This window comes from Melozone crissalis, unplaced genomic scaffold (assembly GCF_028551555.1).
Source record: "Melozone crissalis strain CALT ecotype California unplaced genomic scaffold, PUWL_Pcris_2 ptg000013l_1, whole genome shotgun sequence".
Taxonomy (NCBI): Eukaryota; Metazoa; Chordata; class Aves; order Passeriformes; family Passerellidae; genus Melozone; species Melozone crissalis.
In genome coordinates, this window is record NW_026535791.1 from 13,383,779 (window position 1) to 13,411,112 (window position 27,334).

At 41.0% G+C, this 27,334-nt stretch overlaps 1 protein-coding gene across 1 annotated transcript; it reads right to left on the minus strand.

Moving 5' to 3' along the window:
• ITM2B (integral membrane protein 2B) lies at nt 1–26,555 on the minus strand. Its single transcript, XM_054271955.1, has 6 exons — nt 26,308–26,555; nt 9,558–9,686; nt 7,222–7,428; nt 5,149–5,259; nt 1,890–2,040; nt 1–723 (listed from the first exon to the last, which is right to left on the minus strand). Exons 1-6 carry the CDS (start codon nt 26,404–26,406, stop codon nt 635–637), a joined length of 786 nt encoding a protein of 261 aa, XP_054127930.1. The 5' UTR covers nt 26,407–26,555; the 3' UTR covers nt 1–634.
• Nucleotides 26,556–27,334: the final 779 nt, after the last annotated feature.

Sequence of the window (27,334 nt, forward strand, 5' to 3'; positions counted from 1 at the left end):
TTTTAGACAAACAGGTTTATAAGGTTTATTGTCCATTGCACATACATGGATTATATACAAGTTAGTAACATAAGTTACTTCTTAATTTTCTAGAAGATTGTTACAGCAAACGCCATTTTAAAACATCTACTCAGAAATCAATCTCAAAAAGGTAAATATGACAATATTTTAAGAACAAAACAAATTGCACTTGGTTAGGAGAGTCAAATACAGGTTTGTCTATATGCTGTAACAAACTATATAGCAGGTAATATTACAGTTAGAAGTAGCTCTTGCAGTCCATTTGTACATTAATAATTTTTTTCAATTTTACTTATTTAAAAACTGGTGAATATTTCAAAGATTTCTTCTTCTTCCTAGTGTTCAAGATTCACATGAAATGCACTAGCGACTAAGTCTTTATACAATTCCTATTCAAATATAAGAAGAACACCACACCTGAAAATAAGGAGAAAACTAAAACGTACTGATTTTACATGTATCATGAGATGAGAAGTATGGAACGTATGTTCAGCAAGAAAGCCCTGTCCACTACTTACATAAAAGAAGATTTTAAAAAATAATCACTGCACACAATACAAAGGGTGGGGTCATACTGTACTTTTTAAATCTCCTGTAACAGTACTATTCCTCATTACTGTTCACAGATGAGTGTTTCCATAGCAAACTTGTTCTCAAAGTGTCGAATCTTTCGGCAGTTGATGGCTTCACGCTTCTGAATTCCTGTTGTATTGGGAAAGAACAACAGAGTGTCAAGAGAAGAAGGCCTGAGGTACATGAGAGGCAGAAGTTTTATGTTTGCTATGATAAGATGCCACAAGAAATCAGAACTACCCCTCTCCAACCCTCCCCTCCAACAAAACACACATAGGCACACATTCAGATGTAGAAAATCAATTAGCAGGGAATGATCCTCAAAGTGTGGTGAACCAAATCCCAGTACTGGTTTAGTGAAAACCAACCTGCCAAAACCCCCCACTGGCTAGTTTTTAACTCAGATCAGTTTTAATCTCCCTTTCTGTATATCTGTAAAAATGCTTGTGGGGACGTTTATTACTACAGGATAAACATACTGAATTTTTAATTGGATTTTGCTATTAAAACCTTTTCATTTTCAAACATCAATCTAAATTGCTTTTATAAATTGTATTTCTTCTCTTTGTTTTCCCAAGCAGTCAGGTCTCACAATATGACAGAAGCAATTAAACTGCTTTGGTGTGCACTTGCACACCACGTGCAGATTACACAACAAGAAATCAAACAACCTAAAAGCAAAAAAACCAAACCACCAAAAAGCAAATCCAAGTACCATCTAAATGCAAATTTTAAGGCAGTATTTAACAGCTCTTCAAGACTTTTCCAAATAATGTTTTTCAGCCATTTTTCCATAAAAAAGTACCAAGCACTATAATTTTCCTGTGAAGACAAGCTCTTATTGACATTTCACTGACACAAATAGGAAGACATGTAACAATGTATAGATGGCTTTAATGACAAAAAGAAGCTGCAATTCTGTATGTGGACTACAAAGCTAAAGCTTCTCCTGTATGAAAGATTTTTCTTTGTTTTGAGGTAGGGTGTGTGGTTTAGGGCTCAAGACTGAAGAATAGCATCAATGAAAGCCTGAGCTCCAGAAAACACACCCATGCACACACCCACCCACCCACCCACACACATTTTGGCACTCCTAGGTCACTGGGGCCTCGAGCACTTTTGCACCATGACACGACTTATTTGCACACCTACACAAGAAAATATCAGACACACTGAGGCCCACAGAGCTGGTCAGTGCAATAAGCAAGCCTTGCTTTCATTAGAGCCTTCTCTGAACACACTCAGGCATCACTGAAGCCTTTGTTAAAGCAGCAGGCCATGGGAGAAGGGTTTACCTTTCATGGCTTCCTTGCGCTGTAGCTTGTAGGTTTCTTTGCCGCGGCAGAGGCGGTAAATAAAGAATCCCAGCTGATCCACGTTTTCAATGCGATCAGTAACAATCATCTGCTCATGAATCAAATAGGACTGAGGCAAGTATGTTCCAGCCTGTTGAACAAAATCGTAACAGCTCTGTCAAAAACCATCTCTTTGTGGTCCGAGTACACAAGAAATGCTTTGCAGTGTTTTTCTTCAACATATCTTGGAATTATTTAAAAATATGTATTATCCATTGACTTTCATTCTGAATGTGTAAACTTCACTACAATACAGAAACATGTAACAATTACATGCAAAAAGGTCACAGAACTTCCATTGATGCTAACACCCACTGCAGGTCCTGCTACAGTAACATCAGCCTTCAGCAGGTTATTTTTTCTAGGCGTACCCACTGTCACAGGTCAGTTCTGAAATTATCATCCAAAGTTTTCACTTAATTAGTAACAGCCCACTAGACCTCAATGGGAACAACTCCCAAGCAGGAGCTGGCAGAACCATGATCCACATGGAGATACTCCTGCTGATGAAGCAGGCCAGCTGCAGTACAGTCCAGCTGCAGTCCATGGGGTTGGGAAGCCTTGGACTTATTCACAGTATGGGTCACTGCTCTCCAATCAAAGCCAAGACGAGACCCTCTATCCCTGTAAGTCATTATGGTGACTTGTAAGTTATGTAAGTTATTATGGCGAAGCCAAACTGGGACATCAGGTGTTTCAAGGCAAGACACTGAAAAAGGAGAGAGCCACAATGACATACAAAGGCTTTCCAAGCCCTCTCTAGACCCTCCAGTATTACTCTGCCACAGAGGAAATGATGGAGGAATCTGGCTCTGTGCACACTTCACTGTACATGGCTGAAGATGCACAGACTTAGCGACCAGCCAGTTTTCTAACACTGCTATTAAATAATCATCCATTTCTAAAAATACTAAGAAATCTTGTTAAGAGTGGTTCTAATTTATAGCAGTGTAAAGAGGGTGTCCTTGCTTTTAAAAATAAATGATCAGCTATTGTGAAACCAAATTCAGATTCTGTTGTGAAAGATCTCTGTATTTTTAGTGACAATAAACAACTTGAAATTTCCGCTGTGAAACAAGATCATCTTTTCAGCTCCAGTGACATGTTGAGAAGCTGATTAAATGCTATTATTCCCAGTAAAGAAAGGACTGCATAAAATTCACGTTAAATTTTGCATGAATGAATAAACTATGAATATTTTCTTCACCATATATTGTGAGGAAAACAACAGCAACTTTTTTTTTTCTCTAAGTAACAGCTTAGCAAACATCACTCTCCCAAATCATCCCGCTCATTATTTTGTAATTACATCTCTGCAAATCACTGCATCTTAACTCCTGGTCTCTTGACTCTCAGGAAGGAGTGCTGAGGGAGTGCCAGAGCACAGCAGCAGTGCAGGGCACTGGCAGGGTGGGCAGCAGTGCTGAGGCCTTGGGGGCAGCCTGCAAGGGCACTCCTGGGCTCATGCCCTCCAAACCACAGGACCTCCCAGCCCACGCCAGACCCAGCCTTCTCAGCTCTCCCTGGGTGGGACAGGAGGAGAGGAAACTCAGCACAGGAATCTCCTCTGCCCAGTTGCTGCAGGGGCAATTATCCAGCACTGGGATCCAGCATAGCCACAAATATCATCACTTTTGAGACATCCTGTACACTGTGTACAGTTAAAATTAGCCAGTTGGCTCAGCAGCAGGAACAAGGTGGATGAGCAAATATATCTGGGTTTCAGTTTTGTTTCCCCAAGAAACAAAGGAGGCCTTTCATGTTGGCACACTGAAGCAAACTGTATCAATACATAGAAATGTGGAACTTTAGGCTAAAATTATGGTGTTTCTTAAACACCAGAACAGCCCAGAACTCCACCATGTACATAAAATGCCCTCTGCATGTATTCACAGCTCATTTTAAAGAAACTAACACACTCATTTAATACATTTTTTTGCTGGTGTGACCAGTGTGACTGCAGGTCAGTATTTATTCACTTTATGTATCTGCAGCATAGTTTTCCAAATTCCAGTTACAAACATTTAGCCTGATTTTCTGTGACATCAAATGCCCACAGCATTTGTTAATACAATGAGAATTAAGCAGATGTCTCATAAAATTAGGGCATCCACTGTTGGGGACAATGATCAAAACTGTTTGCTTTTGCACGGATTTTCAGTTAAATGTATGATGCCTGGTTATCCTCTTACTTGTAAACCAAGCACATTTGATTCTGTACTAATGACAAACTAGGAAATTAACAGATTTTAATAGTGGAATTTGTGTGATCTAAAAATGGAAAGAAAACAGCACAGACAAAAAAATGGGGTCACTGAGTTTTACAGACACCACATCATCCTTATGTACAGGAAATGAAAATGTGGTTAAATAGCCAGTCTCAAAATAGGAAGCAAAAAAGCAGCAAAGGACTTACTTGTGGTAAATTTTCACATGAAATTTATTTATATATACAAACCACTCAGAAATGGCTAAAATGCTTCCTGGAGTCCTAATTCCAAAGCCTTTTTTGAAAGATGCAACCCCAAATATGATGTAACTGTTCTAAAATTACAAAAGCCCAGTAAAATATTAAAACATTCTCCCCAAATCTTAGCCACATTTCATCCCCTCTCTTCCCCACTGGACCATTTTGCTGTGCTGTGAAGAAACCAGAAGGCCAGAACCCAAGGTAAATACTACCTAAATCAGCAACTGAAAGCACACATTATGTGCAGTGCACAGCAGATCCAACACATCTCGTGTGCAGCACCCTCAAGCCCTGGATCGAAGTGGGGGCCAACCCCAGGCTTTAAAGAATGCCCCTGTAAAAAGCATTTCCCAGGCTTATCTACTCCATGCCTTTCAGCTAACCAGTCTTAGTCCAGTGCACACATGCTTTACAAAAACCTCAGTCACAATGGATTACAAATTAAAAAACACAGACTACTATCAAAGAGTCCAGCTACATCACATTTACATGGTTTTGTCAGCCAAATTTATAGCACTAAAGAAAATCAGATTTTTTTGCCTTCCTCTGAATTAATGATTCCTTCATGACTGTAGATCATTGTCTAAGTAGGTTACAGACTTTTTTCTCTTTGCAAAGACCTCTAGTGATCATGTGCCTTTTGTGAATGTCAGAGTTCTGCAAAAGGAAAAAAACAAAAATTCTACTTGTTCCTGTCATAAGAACAAATTACTTATGATTTAATCATACCTTGATATTGATGAGCAGCTCCAGGAAATTTTTTGGTGGCATAACAACTGAAGTGTTCAGAGGAATCACATAGCACTTATCCAGGCTAAGGTCAAGATAGGCAGTGAGTCTCTATTGAGAAAACATTTATTTCAATCAAAAAACCAAGAAGATCAGAAAAGTGACAAACAGATGTTGCTGAACTGCTATTGCCTTGTGCTGTTTTTCAAATTATTCTTTTGTTCACTGTAAAGTCTGTCCAACAAACTCCAATCTAAGGGCAAGTAAAAGTACAACCAAAGGGCAGCCTTGATGAGAGTTTATATTTTCAACAGGGATTTGGGCAAGGCAGCAGGTGATGAGGAGCTCAAATGCACCATGCAAGGAAACTACAAAGGTGTACCTGAGCTGTTATGGAAACAAGAACAGTGTTCATTTATGCTTAGTGCCTTCATTGTGGAACAACAGGACAAAAACCTGGCTCTAATCTTCATGCTTATATATTTTGTTGTAGTCTAAAGAGGAAATGCTGCTGTAAGAACAAAACACGGAAAGAAAAAAATTGCTACAGATAATGCAACAAAAGTAGTTTTAGGTTCAAAAATATGACTGACTTGCAAGGTTAATGATTATTCATAGTTGAATTATTATCTTTATACAGTACCTGAACTGCAGTATTTGCCATTATTTGATAAAAAGCTCAGGGAATTACGCTGATGAATCCTGCAGCTCTGTTCACTGAGCTGTGTTTTACTGCACCTGTTCTTGCTAAAGAAGATGTTATCTCTAGCTGCTGAAAGCTCTGAGGCTGTGTATGTATATAAAATACTGAGCACCAGGAGCCCAGCAGTCAAAATAATGCCAGGACAGCAATCATCAGTGCAGCTAATCTCATTACATGGAGCAAGTGCTGTATCTATGGCAAATGACCCTTGCACTGACCTTTAGAGCAAAGCCTTGAACTTATTACATCCAAAAGTAAATTTTTAATATTATATTGTTCTTCCTTGCTTCTTAGATGCTGCTTTCTTTTTTCATTTTCTAGTTTTCCCTCTTTAGAGTCTTTATTCTAACTCTTAACAGAAGGTCCCTAAATATATTCTGAAATACTATTTGAATTACATAGCTTGAGCAAGCAATGTTTTCCTCCAAATCTGGCTATGAATATTTGAGAGATAGCACTTTAAACTCCGAAGTTTGCATAAAAAAATAGGACACTTCCCTATTCTTTTTCAGCTTAGCTTAAAAAAAGCTGCTCGGTGAAGTCTTCAAATGTTCACAGAGATTTAGCTTCCTGAAAACCAGCTGTACAACATTTCATTGCCATCAGACAGCTCCAACCATGCTGATACAGAAGAGGAAGGCTTCTAATTGTTCTGCAGCTGCTCTTAACACTGAGAGCTGTAGGCCTGTCAACTGCCTTAACAGAAATTTATTGCCATGATTCCTATCAATCAAGGTTATTTCTCCAAAAAAAGGAAGATAGCTTTGAAACCGTAGTTCAGTGTCTCTAGGAATCATAGTAGCCTGTGGTGCACAAAGAAATTAAACTTTGGCTTCCCGTGGCATCTGGAAAATGAGCTGTTCTCCATGGTCCTTCTCCTTCTGCTGCTGCTTTGGGGATTTGAGCCATGCGAGGAGAGCACCTCTAGGAGAACGCACTCAGTGACATCAGATGCAATCAGCCCCTCCAAGTAATGTCAAAGCTACCTCAGTCCTTTCCAAATTTCCCTTGGCACCGCAGCAGCTGGTAAAATTCTGGCTCAGTGCACTGAGCAGAGCAAGAACAATATTTTTTTCTGTTTCTCATACTAAGGAGAGCAAACAGATCCAAGGTTTTTCCCTTTCTAAAAACAGAACTGTGTTTGTAAAAGATGGTCTACACACTACCTGATGATGACTCTATCGTGCTGTACTTTATGCCCAGTGAATAACTGCTTGCAGCCTGCTGCTGATCAAAACATTTCTGCTGCCTCCTCCACCCTTCTGCTTTCCCCCACCATAATAAATGAGTATATTTATCAGGATGACTGAGGGGGAACATTTTTCAAGTTTTAAATGCTTTCAATCAACTTCTTCAGACATATTTCTTACCCGATGGAAGTCGTGGACGATATCAGCAGGATCGCTATCAGCAAATTCAGGGACTGGCACACTGATAAACTCAACATCTTCCTCCTCCAGGATCTGAATATTTTGCTCAATTGTGTGGTAGCGAGCAGTCTGAGCCTCTGCCCCAGGCTCAGGTAAACTTAAGCCATCTTCAATGTACTTTATTCCACAGAAATACACGCCACCCTGCTAAAAACAGTAAACAACCCAGCAACAAAAATATCAGTAACGTAGAAGTTTAAAAGTAATATTCTCTGAAGAAAAACTTGTCAGACTAAATTAATTTTTTTTGCCTTTAATTTGATTCATACACCAAAGCAGCAGCCAGTTGCTATCAACAACAGGACAATGGCTAAAACCTCAATTACACTCAACACAGAGGGAGTTCTTTGTTTAAATTCAAGGATCCCATAAAGAAGATTCTTAAAATCCAGTCTTCCATGTATTTTTAGAAAGACCATGAAGTTCCTACATCTATATGCATGTGTATTATTATTATTATTATTGTTGTTGTTGTTGATGATGATGTTGTTGTTATCTCATTGTAAAAGTATTACATTTTAAGTCAAATCTAAACAGTTAAATTATTAAAAGTCAAAATTACAAATAAAAGCATTAAAACTGGTCATCCAAATCACCTTCAAAAAGCAAGTCTAAATTTGGTCTTGCTTGCAGCAGTGTGTTGGACTAGATGACATTAAGACTTCCCCTCCAAACTCAATTATTCTGTGAAGTTGCTTAGTTTTACAAGACTTCAAGAGTCTGGAAAGTCAATTTCTAAAATAATTTTTGAACAGTTTTAAGAGGCAAAAAGGTAAAAAGAGAAATTGGAATAACTAATTTGTGTCCTTCTGCCACAGAACAGGTGGCAGGCTACCTAAGTTACGTGTAAAATACAGTTCTGAGTCAGAGGAAGTCATGTACCAAATTTACACACCAAATAGTTTTAGAAATATGGAACTCTGCATATGCACATGCCATCAATTTAAAATTTTTCATTGAAAATGTGTCTTCAGCACAATGTCAGCTCAATTCCTGAATGTTTCCTTTGATGCAGATCTGACTCCTAAACAAGCAGCACAGGTTGAATTCAATGGCACTTTCAGTTTCACCTCACTGGCAGGTGAAAGGTGGAGCATCCAGTGCTAAGCACGGGTGAAATGTGCATTAGAAATGCAGCTGGCCGGCCTTCAGCTCCTCAGCTCGTTAATCCACCCACCCCGATAAGCTGTGCTGTTTAAGCACCATCGTTTGCAACACTTACTTATCCCCTGTAAATTTGGTTAATGTGATAGCCAAATAGACTCCAAACTGCAAGTTCAGCTAGAATTTCTCAAGTTTAATGACTTGGCTTTCCACATTAGCAGCTACTAAAATGGGGGGAAAGCAACAGTCCTGCTATCAGGGATAAGAACGTGATTTTTTACCTTATAATTAGGTGCTCTAACCAGTGGGCTAGAGAGATTCATGTTTTGCTTACCCTCTCCCTTTCTGGCTCTGTGATCTTGCAACCCCAGCAGTTTCTGAAGCAGGGAGTGTGTGCTCCTACCATTTGGGCAAAAGCCTAGCACATCCAGCACTGCCCAGTGACAACTCCCCCCAAGGGAGACAGTATTTAACTCAGATCTCCCATGTTTCAGGTAAATGCTCCATTTCCCTGGCACTGCTGCCTTCACAGAGCTCCTCTTGCAGCAGTGCTATTTGTTAAAAGACTGAAAACACATTTTGTTAGAGGTCTAATCTTGTCAGTGTGGATTAGACTTGACAGGGCATGTTTAAACCACATGACTGTGCTTTTCCCAAGTCCCCTGCAGGGCCCATATTTCTTATCCACGTGGAGGCTAGGGAAGGAGAGAGTCGCCACGGTGCTCTCACAAGCAGCTCCTTTCCTGTACATTAGCAGTGCCCATGTGTTAGGAAACCTGGGATCAAACAAGGAGGCTTTCAAGGGGTTAATCCACCTCCAGTATTTGGCACTGCAAAAGAGAAAAGAGAGTAGATAAAAATCTGGGACACCACTGGGGCTCCTAAACCCAAGTCCTATTTAGATACAATCTTTTCTCTGCCAAGTGAGGTTTTCAAAACTGTTGCTCTCTTCTATTTGCCAGCTTCACTTCTGCCCTCCTCTGCTGATAGGTAACTTTAGAGAAGGTAAAACTCTAGCCTTTAGAAAACATGAAATTTTGGAAAGAAAAAATAGTTTACTTCCTTTGGTTTAGTCTGTTCCTACTCTTCTAAATGTTAACACAGAAAGAACAGTCTGTTGCTCCTCTTCCCACAGCGAAAAACAGCCCTCTCATAATGAGTATGTGACTTACCTGGAATGCAAAATATTTGTACAGATAGGCACCACCCAGGAACACACCAGCCAGCATAAAGGCCAGTCCAAAGCACATGCACCAGCACCAGGCCCTTCTCTGTCCAACAGGCACAGCATCCTCAGGGTCCTGCAAGGCACCAGAGAGGGACCTTCAACACACTGTTCCCAGGCAGGTAAAAGAGTACATACTTCAGGCTCAGCAAATACAATCACTGCATCCACCAGAAAAGCCTGTATGCACATTAGCACAAGTGTTTAGAAACTTAGCTTATTTGGTAAAATTTAAAACAAGTCTGTTTAAGTTGAGCTTTAGTAAAATTTGTACTTTTAATGTCATTATCACTGACTAAATCAGGAGACTTAAGAGAAAAATGTAACAAAATCTCCTGAGATACCAAATAATAAACAGTGAGCCACTTCCCAGGTTGCAGACAGAAAAATATTCATTCTCAGGCAACCTCAATGCAACAACAGCAGAGCAAGGAAGTCAACTCAGAAAGGTCAGATTCTGTTTTACCTTAGTATATGCAACGTAAGTGAACCCAAAGAACCAACAAAATATCAAAGGTAGTAAGAGCAGCAAAATATATCCTTTCCTATGTTGTTCCATCAGAACAAAACAACCCTTACCACAACTTGGCTGGCAGAATAGCCACGGTGGGAATGAAAAAAATATAAAGATGCTTTGTAAGTTGTTGTTAAGGAAGCTTTCTGCTCTATCTGCTGTTCGTGTAATAGTGAAGGAATGACACGATGTTTCCCCTTTAGGGCACTACTTTGCATAACCATGCAGTCCCCACAGGCATCCTAAGCAATAAACTGCTGCTTGCAAAATCTTTCCTCTATCAGCCACATTACAATGCTCTCTTCTCCCCTAAGTGTTTGCGTAACTCATATACGAAGTAAAAAGGAAAATAATAACAACGATAACGATAACGATAACAATAATTATAATATATTGATAAAATAAAAAAATCCAACTTTGAGCCACCCTGTTCCAAGCCAGGATAATCCTGGGAAAACATCTGAATTCAAATAAACACAGAGAAATTCATTAGCCCTTTGCAACCACAAAACAATAATGTAGAAGGACGACGGCGCAAAATCATTATGACTGAATGAACAAAAAACACACCAAACCAGAAAACTGAGGAGGAGCAGGACAGAGCTGCTTGAGAAGGCTTTGACAGGCATAGTTATTAGTCAGTGTTCTGCCTGACATGCTGGGTCTTTTTGCTGCATTTGCTAATTAAGATGATGCCTCACTTGAACAAAGGTTCAGGTACAGTACCCAGGTGCCTTGGCCCAGTTAGGAAGGAATTCCCCTTTTCTGGCTGAAGCAAGTCTGACACCAAATGGAAAGGGGACCCTCCCTGTAAATGGTGGGAGAAAGTGGCACTTCCTGGAAATGACTCAGCTGTTCCAGAGAAGGGTAAGTAGCATTTTGGAGGGACTTACTTCTTTTCATTGATTACAGAGGGAAATTCCTTGGTTAACAAAGTAGGTACCTAATTCATATGCAGCTAAAATTAAGTGATGTGAAATCCACCTTTACAGTACACTCCAATTTACCTTTCATACAGAAGTGGCAATGCAGCTTCTTTCCCAGGCAACAGCTGCCAAAATCTGATTCAGTAATATTTAGAGTCAAACTGAAGATATTTCACACATTTTGTTTTACTTTACCTTGTTAAATACCACAGTAAATCAGATTGTGAAATCTCCATCTTTGGAGGTTTTCAAGACTCAACTAGAGAAAGCCATGGCTGATCTTGCTTTGGCAACCATCCTGTTTCTAAAGGGAGGCTGCAGCAGATGACTTCCAGAGGCCCCTTCAAACCAACACTTCTGGGATACGTCACAAGGCAAAGTGAAATCAGCAAAATAACATTTGCTGTGGACTGAAAATACACAATGTAAAGACAAGAAACAACTTTTTAACACTTTTAGAATACCAATTATTTAAGGAATTCAGTGTAAAAAATTACAGGATTACTGGATGGCTGATTTTTAACCTGGCTCTTTGCAAAGACTGAGAATAGGATATAATACCCATGCTAATCTAATTAACTCTCAGGTCACGTTGAGAGTCACTGTGGATTCTTCTATAAATCATCTCAATTATAAATCTAAACCAGGTAAACCAAGGATTTTTATTTTTATGTTGCCCTGTATCATTAGGTAACTATTTCCCTAGATATTTCAAAGCATACAGGACACCTGATTGAAACTTTTTGTAACAGCTGTACTCAAACCATTCCAAGTTAATGCCAGAAAAAGGGATAGCAAACTGCCTTTGGGATACAATATCAAAATATTTCCTAGTGAAGAATATCAACAGTATCTTTAGTCTTTCCTAGACCTGCTTTCATCCCCCACACCTTTTTAACTTCAACCAGAATTATCCATTTTTCCATTTTTTTTTTTCATTATTTTGTAAGTCCAGAAAGACAAAGAAAACATGCACCTGGGAAATGGTGAGGAAGGCACAGAGTCTGAACACCTACCTGGAAATAGGGGTTAATGTCAGATCAATTTTCCCCAAGCAGACAAAATAATCAGAAAAAAAAGAAAGTAACTTTTACTCTTTAACCATGCTAGGAAGAACCTGAAAGACAAGTTTATCAGTATTCTACCTTAAATAATTTTCCTTTGATATATGAGATGTAAACAATGGGTTTAATACAACTCTTTTATCCTTTACCACCAGCTAAAGGCTATCATTATTATTTCTGAAGGTGTCCCTTGTGGTGGCATGTTAATCTATTTTTATTTGTAGTTGCCTATCATTGATTTGTCCCCAGCCTGACAAAAACAGCCCATTAAATTCACAGCAAGAGTTCAAGCTCAGTTTAGGCTCCTGCTTAGGAGTATGAATGAAAGCACAGCACCTTAGCACAGGTAGAACCTGAAACTGACAACACTGAAAAGATTTTATGCTACTGAAAGAGAAAAAAGAATTGACTTCCTAGCCTGAAAATTCAGTACATTACTAAGCAGTTTAAAACCAGCTTAAATTAAAATATTATAAATAATTTACTGAAGCCAAATTACATAGGTAGCTGACCCATGGCTAAGCTCCCTGAGCTTTTGCACTGCTGCCATAACAGCTTCGTTTGGGCTGTATTGACCCAAAAGAATAATTTGTCCCTTGCTATAAAAATCTGACCCTCTGCACTGCAAAAGGAGGAAGTGCAATGGATGCTCACCCTCCTTCCAGGTGACTCATGTTCTGCAAAAAAACCCATTAAGTGAAAGCAGATCCCCACTAAGAGGGACAGTGCTGAATTAGCGCTTCTCCCCACATGGTTACAGCTACACTTTGTTCCCCGGCAGCAGCACTGACTTCTGAAGCCAGAGCACAACATGAGACTGCAGCCTCAATGACTAATTTTTCTCTAGGCCAGCTTTCCACTGCCAGAGGTAACTCACAAAATAAAGCATCATGTACTTGAGGTGAAGACTGACCTCTAAAAATACGCCTCTCTACTTCTGTGAGCAGTAATAAATAATCACTGTCCTGGTTCCTTTCTTTCCCCTCTTCTGCTTCATCCCTGCCCCATGTACTTTCAGCTCCCTTGTGAATCCTCAGCCTTAAGGTGATGCCACAAAATTCATCTCTGATGCAAAATGCCTTAAGAGGAACTGGATGCAGGCCCAAAACTGGCTTGTTTCCCTTGATGAGCTGATTGTTCTAATTGGAAAACATTTGATTAGCCTATTTCCCATGGATAAGACATGAAACAGAAGCATCTCTCTGCCACTTGTACATTAAATCCAACAGTGTTGAAATTAAATGGTTCAGGACTTCCCAACCTGAAAAGCTTTAAGCTCTGCAGTAACAATTTCCTTTCAGATAGAAAAGAAGTATTAAATTCTCTATTATTTGAGACTAGCAATATTCAAATCTAGAGTCTTCTCACAAAGAAGTGACAAGTTGACTGCAGTTTTCAGAACAGGTCCCTTTATTGGTGACCACAGCAGTGAATGTAAAACTGCTCTCTGCCTTCTTACTAAAACCATGAAACACTTCTCAGATAGGAATGATACCACAAACTATTTATCAGAACACTCTCAACTACAGAGAGATGTGCACAAGAACATCTTTATGACAATTAGCATTAACTGTTCTGCTAGTTAATTAAAAAAAGAAAATACTAGTAAATTAAAAAAAGTTAATAACCCCATAAACCTGCAAACACTAGCAGTTATTAATGGCTAGTGGCCATATATTCTCTTGCTCTTTTCAGTTCATTTTTAATGCTACTTTTTTTTTCCCTTAATATATGCTGTATTTTAGAATGGCCAAATGCAGGTTTGGGGTAATATCACAAATGTATTCTAAGAAGCTCCAATGCTGAGCCACAAATGTGTATAATTAGACTTGATAATTACTTAGATTTTCCCCTTGTGGCTTTTTGTACATAGTGGAATATAATTGCTTTAACATTATAAAAGTAAAGCAGTCTATAAACTTACAAGGCATATGTCTAGCTCATATTAAAATGAGTGAGAAGATTATCAGACCTTGTTACTTTGCAGAAATGAAGGACACATCTATCTAAACCAGATATGATGAACAACTGCTGTGACAAGTCCACAATACTGTATGACTGCTGGACAGCTATGCAAAAGATAATGTCCCAAATTTAAAAATAGATAAGACAGCAATAAAAATAATTATGGGAGGGGGAAATGTCTTTTGGAATGAACAGTCTTTGATCCACAGAGAAACCAGATGCAGAGCATTACTGAGTATTACAAACATTACTAAAAATGTCTGCAGCATAATACACAAAATATCCATAATTATGCATGTGAGAATAACATCTATTACATATACACAAACACATATATAAAAGCTTACAGTTAATGTGGGTAAAACTGGCTGGAAGTTATTCAGAACAGTTTTTCCTCCAAGGTCCTCTGTGTGCCACTTAGTTCACATGGATGGACAGAACACTGTGGGACAGACTGAGTTTCCTGAAGGCAAATATTGACCAACTGCAGCTGTAATTAGTGGAGTGGGAAGAAGGGAAGTTAATGACACTCCCTAGAAGTGTTTTTAATGAGAGAAGCTAAAAAGTCTTTAAATAAAATACTGATCAATGGCTGTACAAACTGAATTCTGTTGGTCAGGCTCGCCTGCTCTGACTTGTAAATACGACATCTGTAGAAAATCCTCACAAAAGAAAGTCAATTTAAAATGAACTTAATTTAGAAAGAGCTCTGCATTCCTTCGATGGTATTCCTGCCTGAAGACTGCTCCAAGCCTGGTATTCTATTTATTACTTGTTGCAGATGGGAAATTAAGGCAGGCTTTTGCAAGACTCCTCACTTGGCAGATGCTGCGAATCTGGAAGGTGATCATACTGATCTGCCTCTAAAACAGCAATTCTATGCTTACTAACAAAATTAAATTTAAATTGTAAGTACAATCATCTTTCAACTTGCTAGTTGGAAAAAACCACTCCATATACAATAGATGCTTGAGAGATTTCTCCCTTGTCCAGAAAACAAGCTATGGCTGTTTATATGCAGTTGGTATCTGAACATTGCAACCCCTCAGTGCCAGCAGTGCGAGTTCTACAGTCATGACAGACAGGGATTTGTCTATCTGACCAACGGCTCTCTGCCTAAAGAACAACATGAAAATATGACATTAGTTGTGCTGCTGTTTGCTGTAGTCACATAGCCTGAATAACCAAAGGGATAAATCAATTAGAGTTATCCATTAGGCTGTTGGTACTATTAACCTCTTCTTCTATTTCTCTTGTCTGTATATGGTCTTTGAAATAGTATTGCAAATACAAAATCTTTTAGACAGCACTAGGAAATCCAGAAGTAAGAAGAAATTAAATTCCAGGAGCTTTACAAGTTCAAAGTCCAAGGTTGTTTTAATTGGTTTAAAGTTATCTTTGATGAAATAATGGGGGAGTTTTATTAAAACTTACAGTGTCTGTCAAATGACTCATTTCATTGTTCAAACATTGTAACTATAACAGAATAAAAACATCAGTATAAACAGCCAGCTCAAGATCATCTTAAAAGGCAAATGAGAGCTGGTGGGCAGGAAGGTAGCTGCAGCTGCATGTATTGGGAGAGACAGAGGTGAAGAGAGAACAAAAGCTGGGAAACAGGCAAGAGTAGGGGAGCAAGAAATAAAACTGAGAAACATGTTAGAACATGAAGAGTTCAAATTTTCTGCAAGAAGTAAAGGAAAATTACAACTGTAAAGTCAATGTTAAGGATAGGAATCAGCAGTTTATTCACAGATATGTGATAGAGGGACCACAAAAGCAGCATGTACTGAAGAGTAATCCAGCAACTCCCAACCAACATGAGTAATCCTGATTTACCTAAACACTGCCTTCATTTCTGAGATAAGAGACGGCAAACCCTGATGGCAGTCAACAATTAAAAGAGGATGGGTAAGGAAGGAAAAAGCCTGTAACTATTCAAATTGCTGTTTCGGTTAAATTTTGGAGTAGCATTAAGATGAGTAGTTGTTAGCTTTGGTCTTACATGAACTAGAAAGTGACAGGGTACTTAAATGGCCTGGAAGTTGTATTTTTAGACCAGGTAAAGGCTTCTTTTCAGGTGATTCACCTGCACTTTCGGCTATATCCTCATCCCAGGCTGTCTACAGCAAGTGTACAACTAACCACACACTGTATCTGATGTTTTCTTCAAACTGTGTTCCCCAGATTGTTCCTCTTCTCTGTCCAATTTCAAGCTCTACCAGCTTCCTTCTCTGTGCACTTATCCTATGTCTATATTCCCTGCATTTTTCCCCACCCAAAGCAGAGCTCTCTGGTATCTGCCACACACAGATTAACTAGGCACACCTTATCTCCATTTCCTCCCTTCACCGTTGCACCAAGATAAACCACTCATCACCACGCTCTGGTGAAGAGCAGCTGGGCTATGGCCACAGGACTTTGGTTTGCCACATCAACCAGCACAGCACTCCTGTGCCTCTTGGCCTGTGCTTTCACTGTGCTCAGGGCAAGGACTGCCCTCCTGGGTCACCTTCTGTACAGCTATCAGCACCACAGGACCTTAACATCATCTTGTACTCCTACTGAACACAACGAAACACTTCTTTTACTGCATGATCCCAAACACTGGCACAGCTTGCCCAGGGAGATTGTGAAGCCTTCCATCCTTGGAGATACTCAGAAGCTGGCAGGAGGTGGTACCAAGCAACCAGCTGCTAGAGCAGGGGAGTTGGCCCAGATGACCTCCAATGCCAGCCATTCTGTGATACACATCTACAGTTTTTAAGTAACACTAATACTATAGAGGATGAGGATTAACAAATAACTCTAACCACTTGCTTCATTTAAGGAAAAAAAAAATAAATCAGACTTCTAGGAGTTCTGGGTCTGTGCTAGACAAGTAATAAAGCTCCACACATCCTTTACTTCACTTTGGAGTTTTATGATTCTTTTGCCTTCTTCCCACTCTCTGCCATAAAAACTTCAACAAAACCTACAACATTTGGAAAATGTCTTGCTTCTAAATGTCTCAGTGTAAAAATCAGGTTTATTAAGAAAATATATTAATGTTACTGAAGTTTTCTACATATTTTCATAAACTGGAATGACGGAAATTTGTTCTGCATTCCACACTTAAGTTTTCTCACATATTTAAAGGAAAGAGAAGTGTTCTGGTGCAAGTTTGCAAGTGATAGACCAAAACATGCAGGTGGAAAGCTTGCACAGGTATCTGGCAAGAGGGATTAATTTTTTAAACAAAAACCCTCAAGCCTAAGAAGTCATATGGGACATTCTTCAGAATAGATTTGCTTTCAGAAAACAAAATCACCACACCCTTTATAGTTATAGAATACTGAACATGGCCTTTCATTAAACTGTCCAATTTTGAAAAATGCTTCATTTTCAAACATTGCCAAAATAAACCCTTTACCTATCTGCACTTTTTGACCTACAACTGACTTACATTCTACCATACCCACAAAAACTACACTAAATCAATCTATAACTTTAATGAAGTATTTCTTTCATCTTTATCCTGAAAGAGATCACTGTTTGAAAACAGGAACTTACAAGGCTCCTATTCCACTTTAAATGGATCAATACTAAATTATCTCTTTGACCTTGATTGTTCCAGTCCCTGCTTCTCCCTTACCCTGCTCAATTCTTATATCTGAAATTTCTTTTTTTCTATAACTGCCTGATTCTCAGCCATCAGTATGATGGAACGCTATGTGAATTTAACCTAGATTTCTCTCAAGGCTATTTTCCCAAGTGGCGTTGGCTCTTTCACCCAAGAGATCTCATTAGCATGCACATATGCACCACTGAGCCTCGGAATTTAATAACTCTATTCCCAGTTAGCCACAGATGGTATGTCATCTCAAGCAAGTTACAAAGGCTGTGTCTCAGTTTCTCTCAAAAGCAGAATCCAGCATCACAAAACCCTCTTGTGAGGACGGCAGTCCTGCTTCAAAGGAGGGTAGACTCTGAAGCCTGTCTAGGTTGCTCAGGGCTCTTGACCAGTCAAGGTTTGAAAACCGCTAAGACTGACACTTCAAAGCTTCTCTGGGTAATTTCCTCAGCAGCATTCAGTTCTCCTCAAGACTGAAAAATATTTTGCTTTTATCAGTCAGAAGCTCTCTTTTTTAACTTTATGACCACTGTATTTTCAGTCACCTTCCCAGGCACTGGGAGGCTGCTGTTAAGTCCTCCTTGCAGCAGTTTCATCTCTGGGTTGAACAAGCCCCGCTCCCTTGGCCGCTCCTCACAGGGCGTAACCTCCAGCCTCTGACTATTGTGGTGGCCCCTGCTGGACTCACAGCAGCTTGTTGCTGTCTTTTTTTGGATCAGAGAGCTCTCAGCCTTCTGATGCCAGCGACTAGCATGCAGCTGAATGTCCACCAGGAGCCCTGGGTCTTTTTTCAAGCAGAGCAGCTTCCCAGCCAGGTGGTGCCCAGTATATCCTGATGGCTGGGATGAGTCTGTTCCAGGTACAGGACTTGGCATTTGCTATTTCTGAAACTCATGAGATTTTGTTCAGCCCATTACTGTAGTCTGTTGAGGCTCTTGTGAATGGCAGCCCCGTCCTCAAACACATACACTCTGCTAATGCATGTATTAGTGAATTAGAATGCATAGTACCTGAACAGCAAGCACAGTTCTCTGAGTGGAAACCATTCTATATGCAAATACAAAATAGCATTTAATTGTGGCAGTTATGAGTATCAGCACAGGAGAGCTGACCTTGGAAGGGTACGTTTAATTATGCTCTCTTTCTAGACAAAACTGTTGTAACAAACTGAAGGGCTTCAGTGCAATTACACTATTCCAAGTCTGAAGTGGAGCACACACTCCAGCGCCCAGCACCTGGCAGCACCACACCCTGCAGGATCACAGACCTGGCCAGCATTCAAACACCTCACCAAGAGCTTCCCAAAACTGCTCACTGTACTGTGCAGCAGCCTCCGAGTCGAGTCTGGCCTCACAACCTTGCAAAGGCTGCTGCATTTTCAAATGTGTAAGTGCAAGGGTTTTCTATTTCTGTGTAGGCTGTATCCTTTAAAATAAATAAATAAATAAATAAACAGGCCTTAGTGATTCAGCAACTATGTGAGATCCACCCCAGAGATCACTGACCCCTCCCAGTTATGATCTCTCCAGCCTCCTCTTTTTCCACAGTCATTCCACCATCTCATTCTACCCACAAAAGAGCAGAAAGCTGCCATCAAAGCAGGAGTTTGCTGAACACTGGAGTAAAGACAACCACAAATTAACCAAGGACTTGCATTCAAGGAACTCTACTCTTAAAATGCCTGTGGGTTTTATTTTTATGTGTGTTTATATATATGAAATTATATGTATTGCATACTTAATAATATATCAACTTTAGAAAAATTTAGAAAAATATTTGTGTACACGCACACACACACTAACACTACATGGAAAGGACAAACATGATACCAAATTATTTTTTTTGCAGGATCTCTATACTAACTGTTGGGCAAATATGACTTTGGCATTTTGTCATGATGAATTTTGTACAGCTGTTGCACAGAGGACCCTTGCTTGCAGATGACACATGGATCACACAGGAAGGACCTAGTCCTTTTCTGTAAGTCCCTTGTGGTCCAAACCCTACCTAGATCACATGATGTCTGCCACAAAACCATTTCTGACTTCATTGCAGAACTCAGTCTTATTAATTATCTCATTCCTTTGGTTTACCACATCTGTAAAATTAGGACAGATACCCGAATTTTATAAATTAGCATGCTTTTCATCTGTAGATTCAAAGTAATTTCCACTGAGGATAAAAAGCAGTACATAAATAGTAAGAAAATTAATGTTGTATTATTCATACAGATCAGGAGACTAAAAGCAGATAATGCTAACCTTTGTCAATCACCGCACAAGGGGAGAAAGGGGAGAAAAAAATAGGGAAAAGAAAAAGGAATCTGTGCAATAAGCAACAAAACATATAATCACTTATTACAGCTGCAGTTACATTTTTAAAATGTCATAATGTTTTTAGAAGTACAGAATAAAGAATATTTAAAATTACTAGGACTTCAAAAGGCAGTGTTTGTGTTTGAAGGTATTTCCTGAGGGTCACAGAGAGGGCTATTTTCTTTTTATGAAGAGCTATCTGATGCCTGTAGCTACTGGCTACTGGCTAGAAAATACATATAAAGCTGACAAATATTCCAAAACCACAACTGCAGAACAGTTACCTGAAAACATTACTGGAGGTCTTACATACTCCCCACCCCAAAGACTATTACCATCAATATTTACTAAAATGCTGATAAGAAAAAGAAAAAATAAGGGGAAAAACCTAGATAAATAACAAAGAAAATAGATTTGAAAATAGAAAATAGTCTATAAAACCACAGCTGTTAGGTTACATTTGCAGCTGCAAACACTTCATTAAAATACTTAACAGAAGAAAAACATAGATACACATTACATTTTAAAATTAAACTTTCCTTGAAACACATGTTCATATGTTGGATTAAATATTCATTACAATGGAATGAGTCGAAACCATTTCCCTTGAAAATACTGCTGATTCCAAGAAAATTTTCTTTCAAATGATTTTCACAGGGAAGCTCAGCTTTTCGTTTTGATCCACATCTTCAGAAATGAACTAATTTAACTTGATCTTTCCCATTGAACAGAACTTTCATTTCAACAGCCTCTGTTTAAGTGGTATTCTTCATACTGCTACGCAATGTTAATATCTAAACTAGTTTCTTGAAGCTTATCAAAAAGAGTATTGCAGCACAGAAAGACAGGAGTGAACATAAGAGAAGTACTGACATTTACTGTAAAGATACATTACAGGGCAGGATAGTTTTTCTAGATACTGTACTAAATAAAGCATCATCTAATTACAGACTCTTCCATACGATGATATTAAGGGGAAAAAAACTTCTCTGAATACATTTTTAGGGCAAGGGGTTTCAGCCAAGTGAAAGTTTGGGAAACTGAAGAGAAACTATTTAGAACTGCAGAAAGCATTCCCATTGTCTCTCTAGTCATCCCTGCACTGAGTTCACACGAGCTGTATGGTGCAGCCATCAGCTCTCTTGCTCGGTCAGCCAAAAACGTGAATGATACAAACAACTGACAAAGCAGTTATCACAAAGGTCTGGCAGAATACATCCTGTTTGAAACATTAAATATAATTCTTCTGGGAAATGGTTCTATTTCTCAACCAAAGCCCTGTGCCTGTTATTCAGGTCGGGAGGTTATGAGAGACAGAAAAGGAAGTGAGATACAGAGAACGGACAGAGCTCCTCTGTCCCACAGGTTCGTGCCCATTGCTGGGGGTTGACATCACCTCCTCCAGACCACATTTTGGATTTTGTAATTCCAAGTCCCTAAACTCACTTAAAAATAGCAAGAGGTTGTCAAAAGAGGACCACAAACTTTTAGAGATCTTGGTTTTCTAGTACTGTCTCAATTGCTGGCAAGCCTTTAAGGAACAGCTTTAGGAGCCAAAAGTCTCAAGGCCACAGTTACCTTATGTTCAGGAAGCTGCTCTACTTAACCAGTAGCACAAATTCATAATGTAAAAAAAATGCAGGGGAAGGTATCAGCCACAAGGCTTCTTTTCTTAGGAGAAGTCCCACATTAACAACACAAATTTTGTTCAATAAAACTCCATTTACCCTAATTTATCTTTTTGGGTACCCATTAAGTCAAATAAAATAACAGAACAAGCCCTGGGTACTCTTTGTGTCTGAAACTGAAGGGTTTTCATCTATAGTTTGGTGGATTTTCATTAAAATTTTAGCAACATCTGGGAGAAGAGGGAGAGAATTTGCTCTATTAGGATTTTTTACTTCTGGGCCTCTTTTAAATAATCATGTCTTAATCTCCACATGCTCTGACAGATAGCAGAAGCTGGTTGGTTTAATGACCTAGTTGCATCACAGAAAATAGAAGAAAATACAAAGACTGCTCTTTCCCCAATGGCATCTAGTGTAAGGCCTATAGAAATTTGGCTGGAAAAAGCCTATAATGGGAATATGGAAACTCCTGAAAGAACAAAAGAAATGAAAACCAAATAAGACAATCCTAAACCACCCAGCTACAGGGATGTTCCATAAAGTGGGAAAACCTGCTTTCCTAAAGTAAAATAATAACCAAACGACTATTATGACTGTTTTTTAGTGGATACATTAACTTTTGCATATATATATATATATATTTAACACCAATTACACAAAATCTGAGGGTTTTTCTACACAGCAAAATTGCGTTCACTAGTTGTTGCTCATCAGTACTTCTTAGGTGGATCCCTTCACTGTGTTTAAAAAACGTCCACTTTAGTATGCTTCAGCTAAAGTTAAATGAATGATTAGGCTAAAGTGAAAAAAAGAAGGTTAATTTTAAAGGTCACAGTAATAAGGTTCTTATAAGGAATAAATGCAGAAAGCTGCTGCTTTTAAAATTCTTAACATTTACACTTGCACATTGAACTCTCTGCATATGCAGTTACCCAATGGTCAGCCACATGTGAATACATGTGAATCCACAGCTTCTGTGCACAAAGCTGGATGTGGTAAACATGCACCATGTTGAGCACCCCAAAAAGAGAAAAATAGTTTTAAAAGGTTGCCACTGAACCTGGCAGAAGGGAGCAACAGCCCAAGTCACTGAGGGCGCAAAGATTTTTGGGAAGGCCTAATCTACTGAAAGGCCTTTATAAAATGTCTGAAGACTTCAGCTATGCTCAGAGCCATCTTTGGCTCTCCAGAGATCTATTGTAGGGAGAAACGTTAAGAGACTGCACATTGTTTGTTTGTTGGGAAACTGGGTCATAAAACACCCTATTGTAGAGACAATGAGCAAAATGGAAAATGAAACGTGGCCTAAGACCTTTCACTAGGAGAATGCTGTATTTTGGCCGAGAATTATGGCATAGAAGTACCACCCCAACAACAAAAACAGAGTTGTAATGGCTGCCTACAGTAATTATGGAGACACTTTCACTACATGCCATAATACTGAGCAGTGATTTATGCAGAGACAGGATTAGCACTCTAGATTTTTCAAGTCCTTTTTAAGTAACAACATACTCCAAAGCATAAGACCACTGCCTTCTGCAAAATCCTTTTTTGAAGACATTGTTTCTGTGACACATCCCCTACTCTTCTTGCCTCTTCCTGTCTTACCTTCCCTGATTAATTTCCAATTAGTATCTGCATCAGAGGTTATCGGGCAATTTCTGGGAAAATCAGAGTATTTCTATGCTGTATCATCAGCATATTTTAGCTGCAAATGCTCTTTGCTAAGTCCTTGGAAGATTATGTATTTGAGAGTAATCCTGCAATGGCAGAGCAGCAGTCTTCAAGGCACTGTGCTGGGAAAAGCTGCAGAATGAGACTGTCAAAGAATTAGCCCAAAAGCTCATCCTGTGAATTTGTATTTTCTTGACATTTCAAAGCATTTGGCTTTATTCATTAATCTCAACTAGTTTACTAGTATCTCTGGCTCAAGTATTTTTAAGTTCTTGGTAATAAAATTGTGATAGTGCAATTCTGTTGAGTCTCTTCTTAGGGTTTTCTCTTTACTTCAGTCCAGAATGCCTTCCAGGACTTTGTTCATAAAAGAAAGCTTCATAAAATGTTGCAGTATTTTTCATGTTTACACTTGTGATCCAGATCTAATTATTTTCCTAGAGAAACAATGTAGGAGAAGGGAAAACAAACTTCCCATATATGCTGTTTTGGAAATGTGACCTTTTTCAGTCTACCAGAATTCTTTCTTTCAATATACATTCCCACACTGCCTCCAAACCTCACTTGAAGCGAAGAGTTTTCCAGCAGCGACGTGATGTGAATAATGCATTTGTCAGATGTGGTTTATTTTCTCCCCTTTCCTCCAAAGAGCTGCATAGGCAGCTGAAGTTGTGGATGGGTGGGGGAAGATCTGTTTCTAATGCACTTGTATTCGAGAAGGCAAAGTTCAAAGAGTGGATCTTGCACTTACCTCAAACGTATCAAGTTTTACAAGGGCCCTCAGTTCCTTTCCACCCGCCCCCACCCCGCCCAAAGATCTGAGAATAAGCTCCCAGACTTGAAGAATCACAATACCTCCAGAGCTACATGGCAGCGCTTGTTTCACTACTGTTAATCCTGCATGGATTGCACGGCCTGTTCTACAAAAACTACAGACAACGCTACTGTACCAGATCTGCTTTTATTGATGCTTTAAAACACAAAAGCCCAAAAAAAGCTTACTCGAGAATTTTGCACACTGTTAGGTGCAGGTCTGCAGATTTGCAGACAAAAGATAGAAATGTGCCAAGGAGAATGTCAAAGACTCATCCCTCAAGAGCGCTCGTTTGTTTTTGGAATTTTCATCTGTACTGAGCATCCCCTCCCAGCAAGCTATTTTGGGAGTGTTTCAAGCTTCGTTCAGGCGTGTTCATCCCCTGACAGCAGCGCAAGAACTTTTAAGTAGCTACTGTGAGATCAGACCGCCTTTTGACCTGGTTAATAAGTGTTTACAAGTCTCATTTCTAGGCAAGGAAACCAAAGTTAAGGCAGATCTTGTATGTCATCCTCAGCTGCTAGAATTTGCAGCTCCACATTAAGGAAATCACAGCCAAATGACATGCTTCCGTCAGTATCTGGACAGGGTCGGGAGGATTTGTTCCCCAGTGTACAATTAGCCAGATGTATTTTGTTTGTTTAGTAGCAGAAAAACAAGCCCAATTTGGTAGGCTATCTGGAAACAAACATCATCCAGGGCAGGTCTGGATTGAGAGGTAATAAGAAAAACCCATTTTCTGGAACATGTAGCTTGTGTCTTGCTTATGTGCTTGGTGTCACACTGACCACCAGATCTGGGGTTATCTACAGCTTAATCGGGGCACAGGAAAGCCACTATTTCCTAGAGAATAGCACTCCTCTGGGAATACCAGCACCTAATGGATTTCATATAATTGCAGGCAATCTGAGCAACAATACTGTCTCATCTGCTGTGGCACACTGTTCTAGAGACTTAAACACTGGTCAGAGTTTTATCTGAAAGTGCAGTATGCTCGGCAGAAGTGTGACATTTAACCACTTGCTGTATCAGGGAGATGTCACCAGAAGCACCTTTCTGGTTCTCCTCGGCTGTGAAATGACAGGGGATTCTGCAGGTGAAGAACCTGGCCCCATCAAAATCACGGCAAAACCTGCACCAGGGCAGGACTTCACAAACTGAACAGATACTGACCTCCTATGCAGAAATTCACCACAGAGATTTAGGAAATTAATAAACACTATCACTTTTGAAGAGCCAATCTGGTAACTCAGAGGCCCGACGAACAAGAGACTGTGAAAGCAAATGAAAACAGCAAGACACTGTTTATGTGCAGTTGGCCATTTTTCAAGTTTTCGTTCCCTTCTGAAAGAGCTTAGAGCAAATTACACTACTCAGAATTAAAAACTGGTTTTGATTACGGGAGCATAGAAATTGCAACCAAAAACCTTTATATTCTATGCAGTTTTGCACTTAAAAAGCCGCTGCTGCTTTTTCTCTTTTGCTGTTCGCAGAGGGGAGGCGACAGCAGCGCCCGGAGTTTGGGTGCTGTTTTGGGGCGGGGGGAGGCAGCTCTTTGTTCCTTTATTTAAGTTCCGAGGCGAAGTTCTCCGCACCACACAACCACCACGAACACGCTGCTGCGGCAAAGCGCGGCCGAACCCCCAACTTCACCCTCCAAGCTCTCCCTTGCCCCGCAGCATCCGGGGTCCGGGAGCTCGCCAGCAGCCGGCCGGGGGGAACGGCGGGCACGACCCGCCCTCTCCCCACACAGCAGCTCCCACCGCCGGCCCGACACAGCCAGGGCGCTGCGGGAGCGCAGCCGGCCCCGAAAGCCGGGGTGGCCGCGGTGCACGCGCTGCAGCGGATAACAAAAAAACCCTCCAAAACAAAACCCCAGCAAAAATCCCCAACCAAACAAACAGAAAAACGGAACCAGCACAGAGATCCCCGGAGTCGGCAGAAGCGGAGCCGAGGAGCTCGCCCTGTCAGCCATTTTAGAAGCGTGAGCCGATGGGGCGGCGGGGCGCACCGCTGCGCAGCCTTCCCCCGGCCCGCCCGGGGGCCATCGCCGCGGGCAAGGGCCGTACAAAGCTCGGCAGAGTCTCCGCCGCGCTCCCCTCCCCGGGCTCCGCGCGGAGCGGAGCGGAACGGAGCGCCCTGCACCGCCGGGCCCCGGAGGGTTGGTCCCCCCGCCGCCCTCACCTTGGCGTCCGGCGGCAGGATCAGCACCTGGCTGTTCTCCTCCTCCTTCTTCGCCGCCTCCTTCTGCGCCAACGCGGAGTTGAACGACACCTTCACCATGGTCGGTCCTCAGCAGCCCGCACGCAGGAGAACGAGGACGAGAAGAAGCCCGCAACGGCGGAGCTTCGCGGGCTGTCCCCTACCTTGCCACCCCCCGCTGCTGCCTCGCCGCGGCTGCCGCCCCCGTCCCCTTGTCAGGCGGCTGAGGAGGAGGAGGAGGCGGTGCCTGACAGGGCGGGCGGAAAGAGGGGAGGTGGTGGCAGCAGGGCCTCGCCCTCCGCCCCCTGCCTGCCCCGGCGCGGCGGGTGGGGGGTTCCGGGCGAGCCGGTCCCCGCTCTGGGCTCGGTAGCCGAGGGGCCGCGGCTCGGTGGGAGCCTGGCCGTGTCCCGGGCGGTGTGGCCCTGTCCTCAGGGCGGAGACCCTCGGGGGTCTGTGTCCCCCCGCCCGCGGCTCGGCTCCTGCGCATGGAGGGGCCCCGGCTGAGGCGCTGCTGGCGCTGCGCTTCCCGGGGGCACGGCTGGCACAAGTGCAGTGGTAGCCCCGTGCAGTGCTAGCATTTCCCTGGTTGCCATTTTAATTTGGGGTGCTTTGCTAAAAGAAAATGTTTGGGCCTTATGTTCGTGAAGAAAATCCCCAAAATCCTTCTTAGGCAGCGTGGAGGTGAAATCCACCAGTTTTTAAACCCTTGGGGATGGAAGAATGCGAGGAGCACCGGGGAAAGTGGAGCTGTGACTTTCCCCCTTCCTCTCCGGTGCAGTGGGGTAAGAACTCAGTGAACTCGGCACACCATCCCAGTAGGGTGCTCTCCAGTAAAACTCTGTGATGCGTATATTCGACTTTGCAGTGGGAATATGGTTGTAGTCTGCTCCAAGAAGTTAATTTTGGTGACTCATCTGGGTAGAATTGATTTCCTAGTTAGAGCTTGGCAGTGTAGTGCTTCTGTCACTCTCTGTGAGACACCAGGCAAGCAAAATGCTGTCCTTCAATT

Bases quoted from the DNA above. Each gene is read 5' to 3' on its own strand.
- ITM2B (XM_054271955.1), bottom strand. From the start codon at position 26,406: ATGGTGAAGGTGTCGTTCAACTCCGCGTTGGCGCAGAAGGAGGCGGCG. The intron at 5,260-7,221 runs GTAAGAAATATG...TTTTCTCAATAG, and splicing joins TCGTCCACGACTTCCATCGG to AGACTCACTGCCTATCTTGA. The intron at 2,041-5,148 runs GTATGATTAAAT...TTTGTTCAACAG, and splicing joins AGCTGCTCATCAATATCAAG to GCTGGAACATACTTGCCTCA.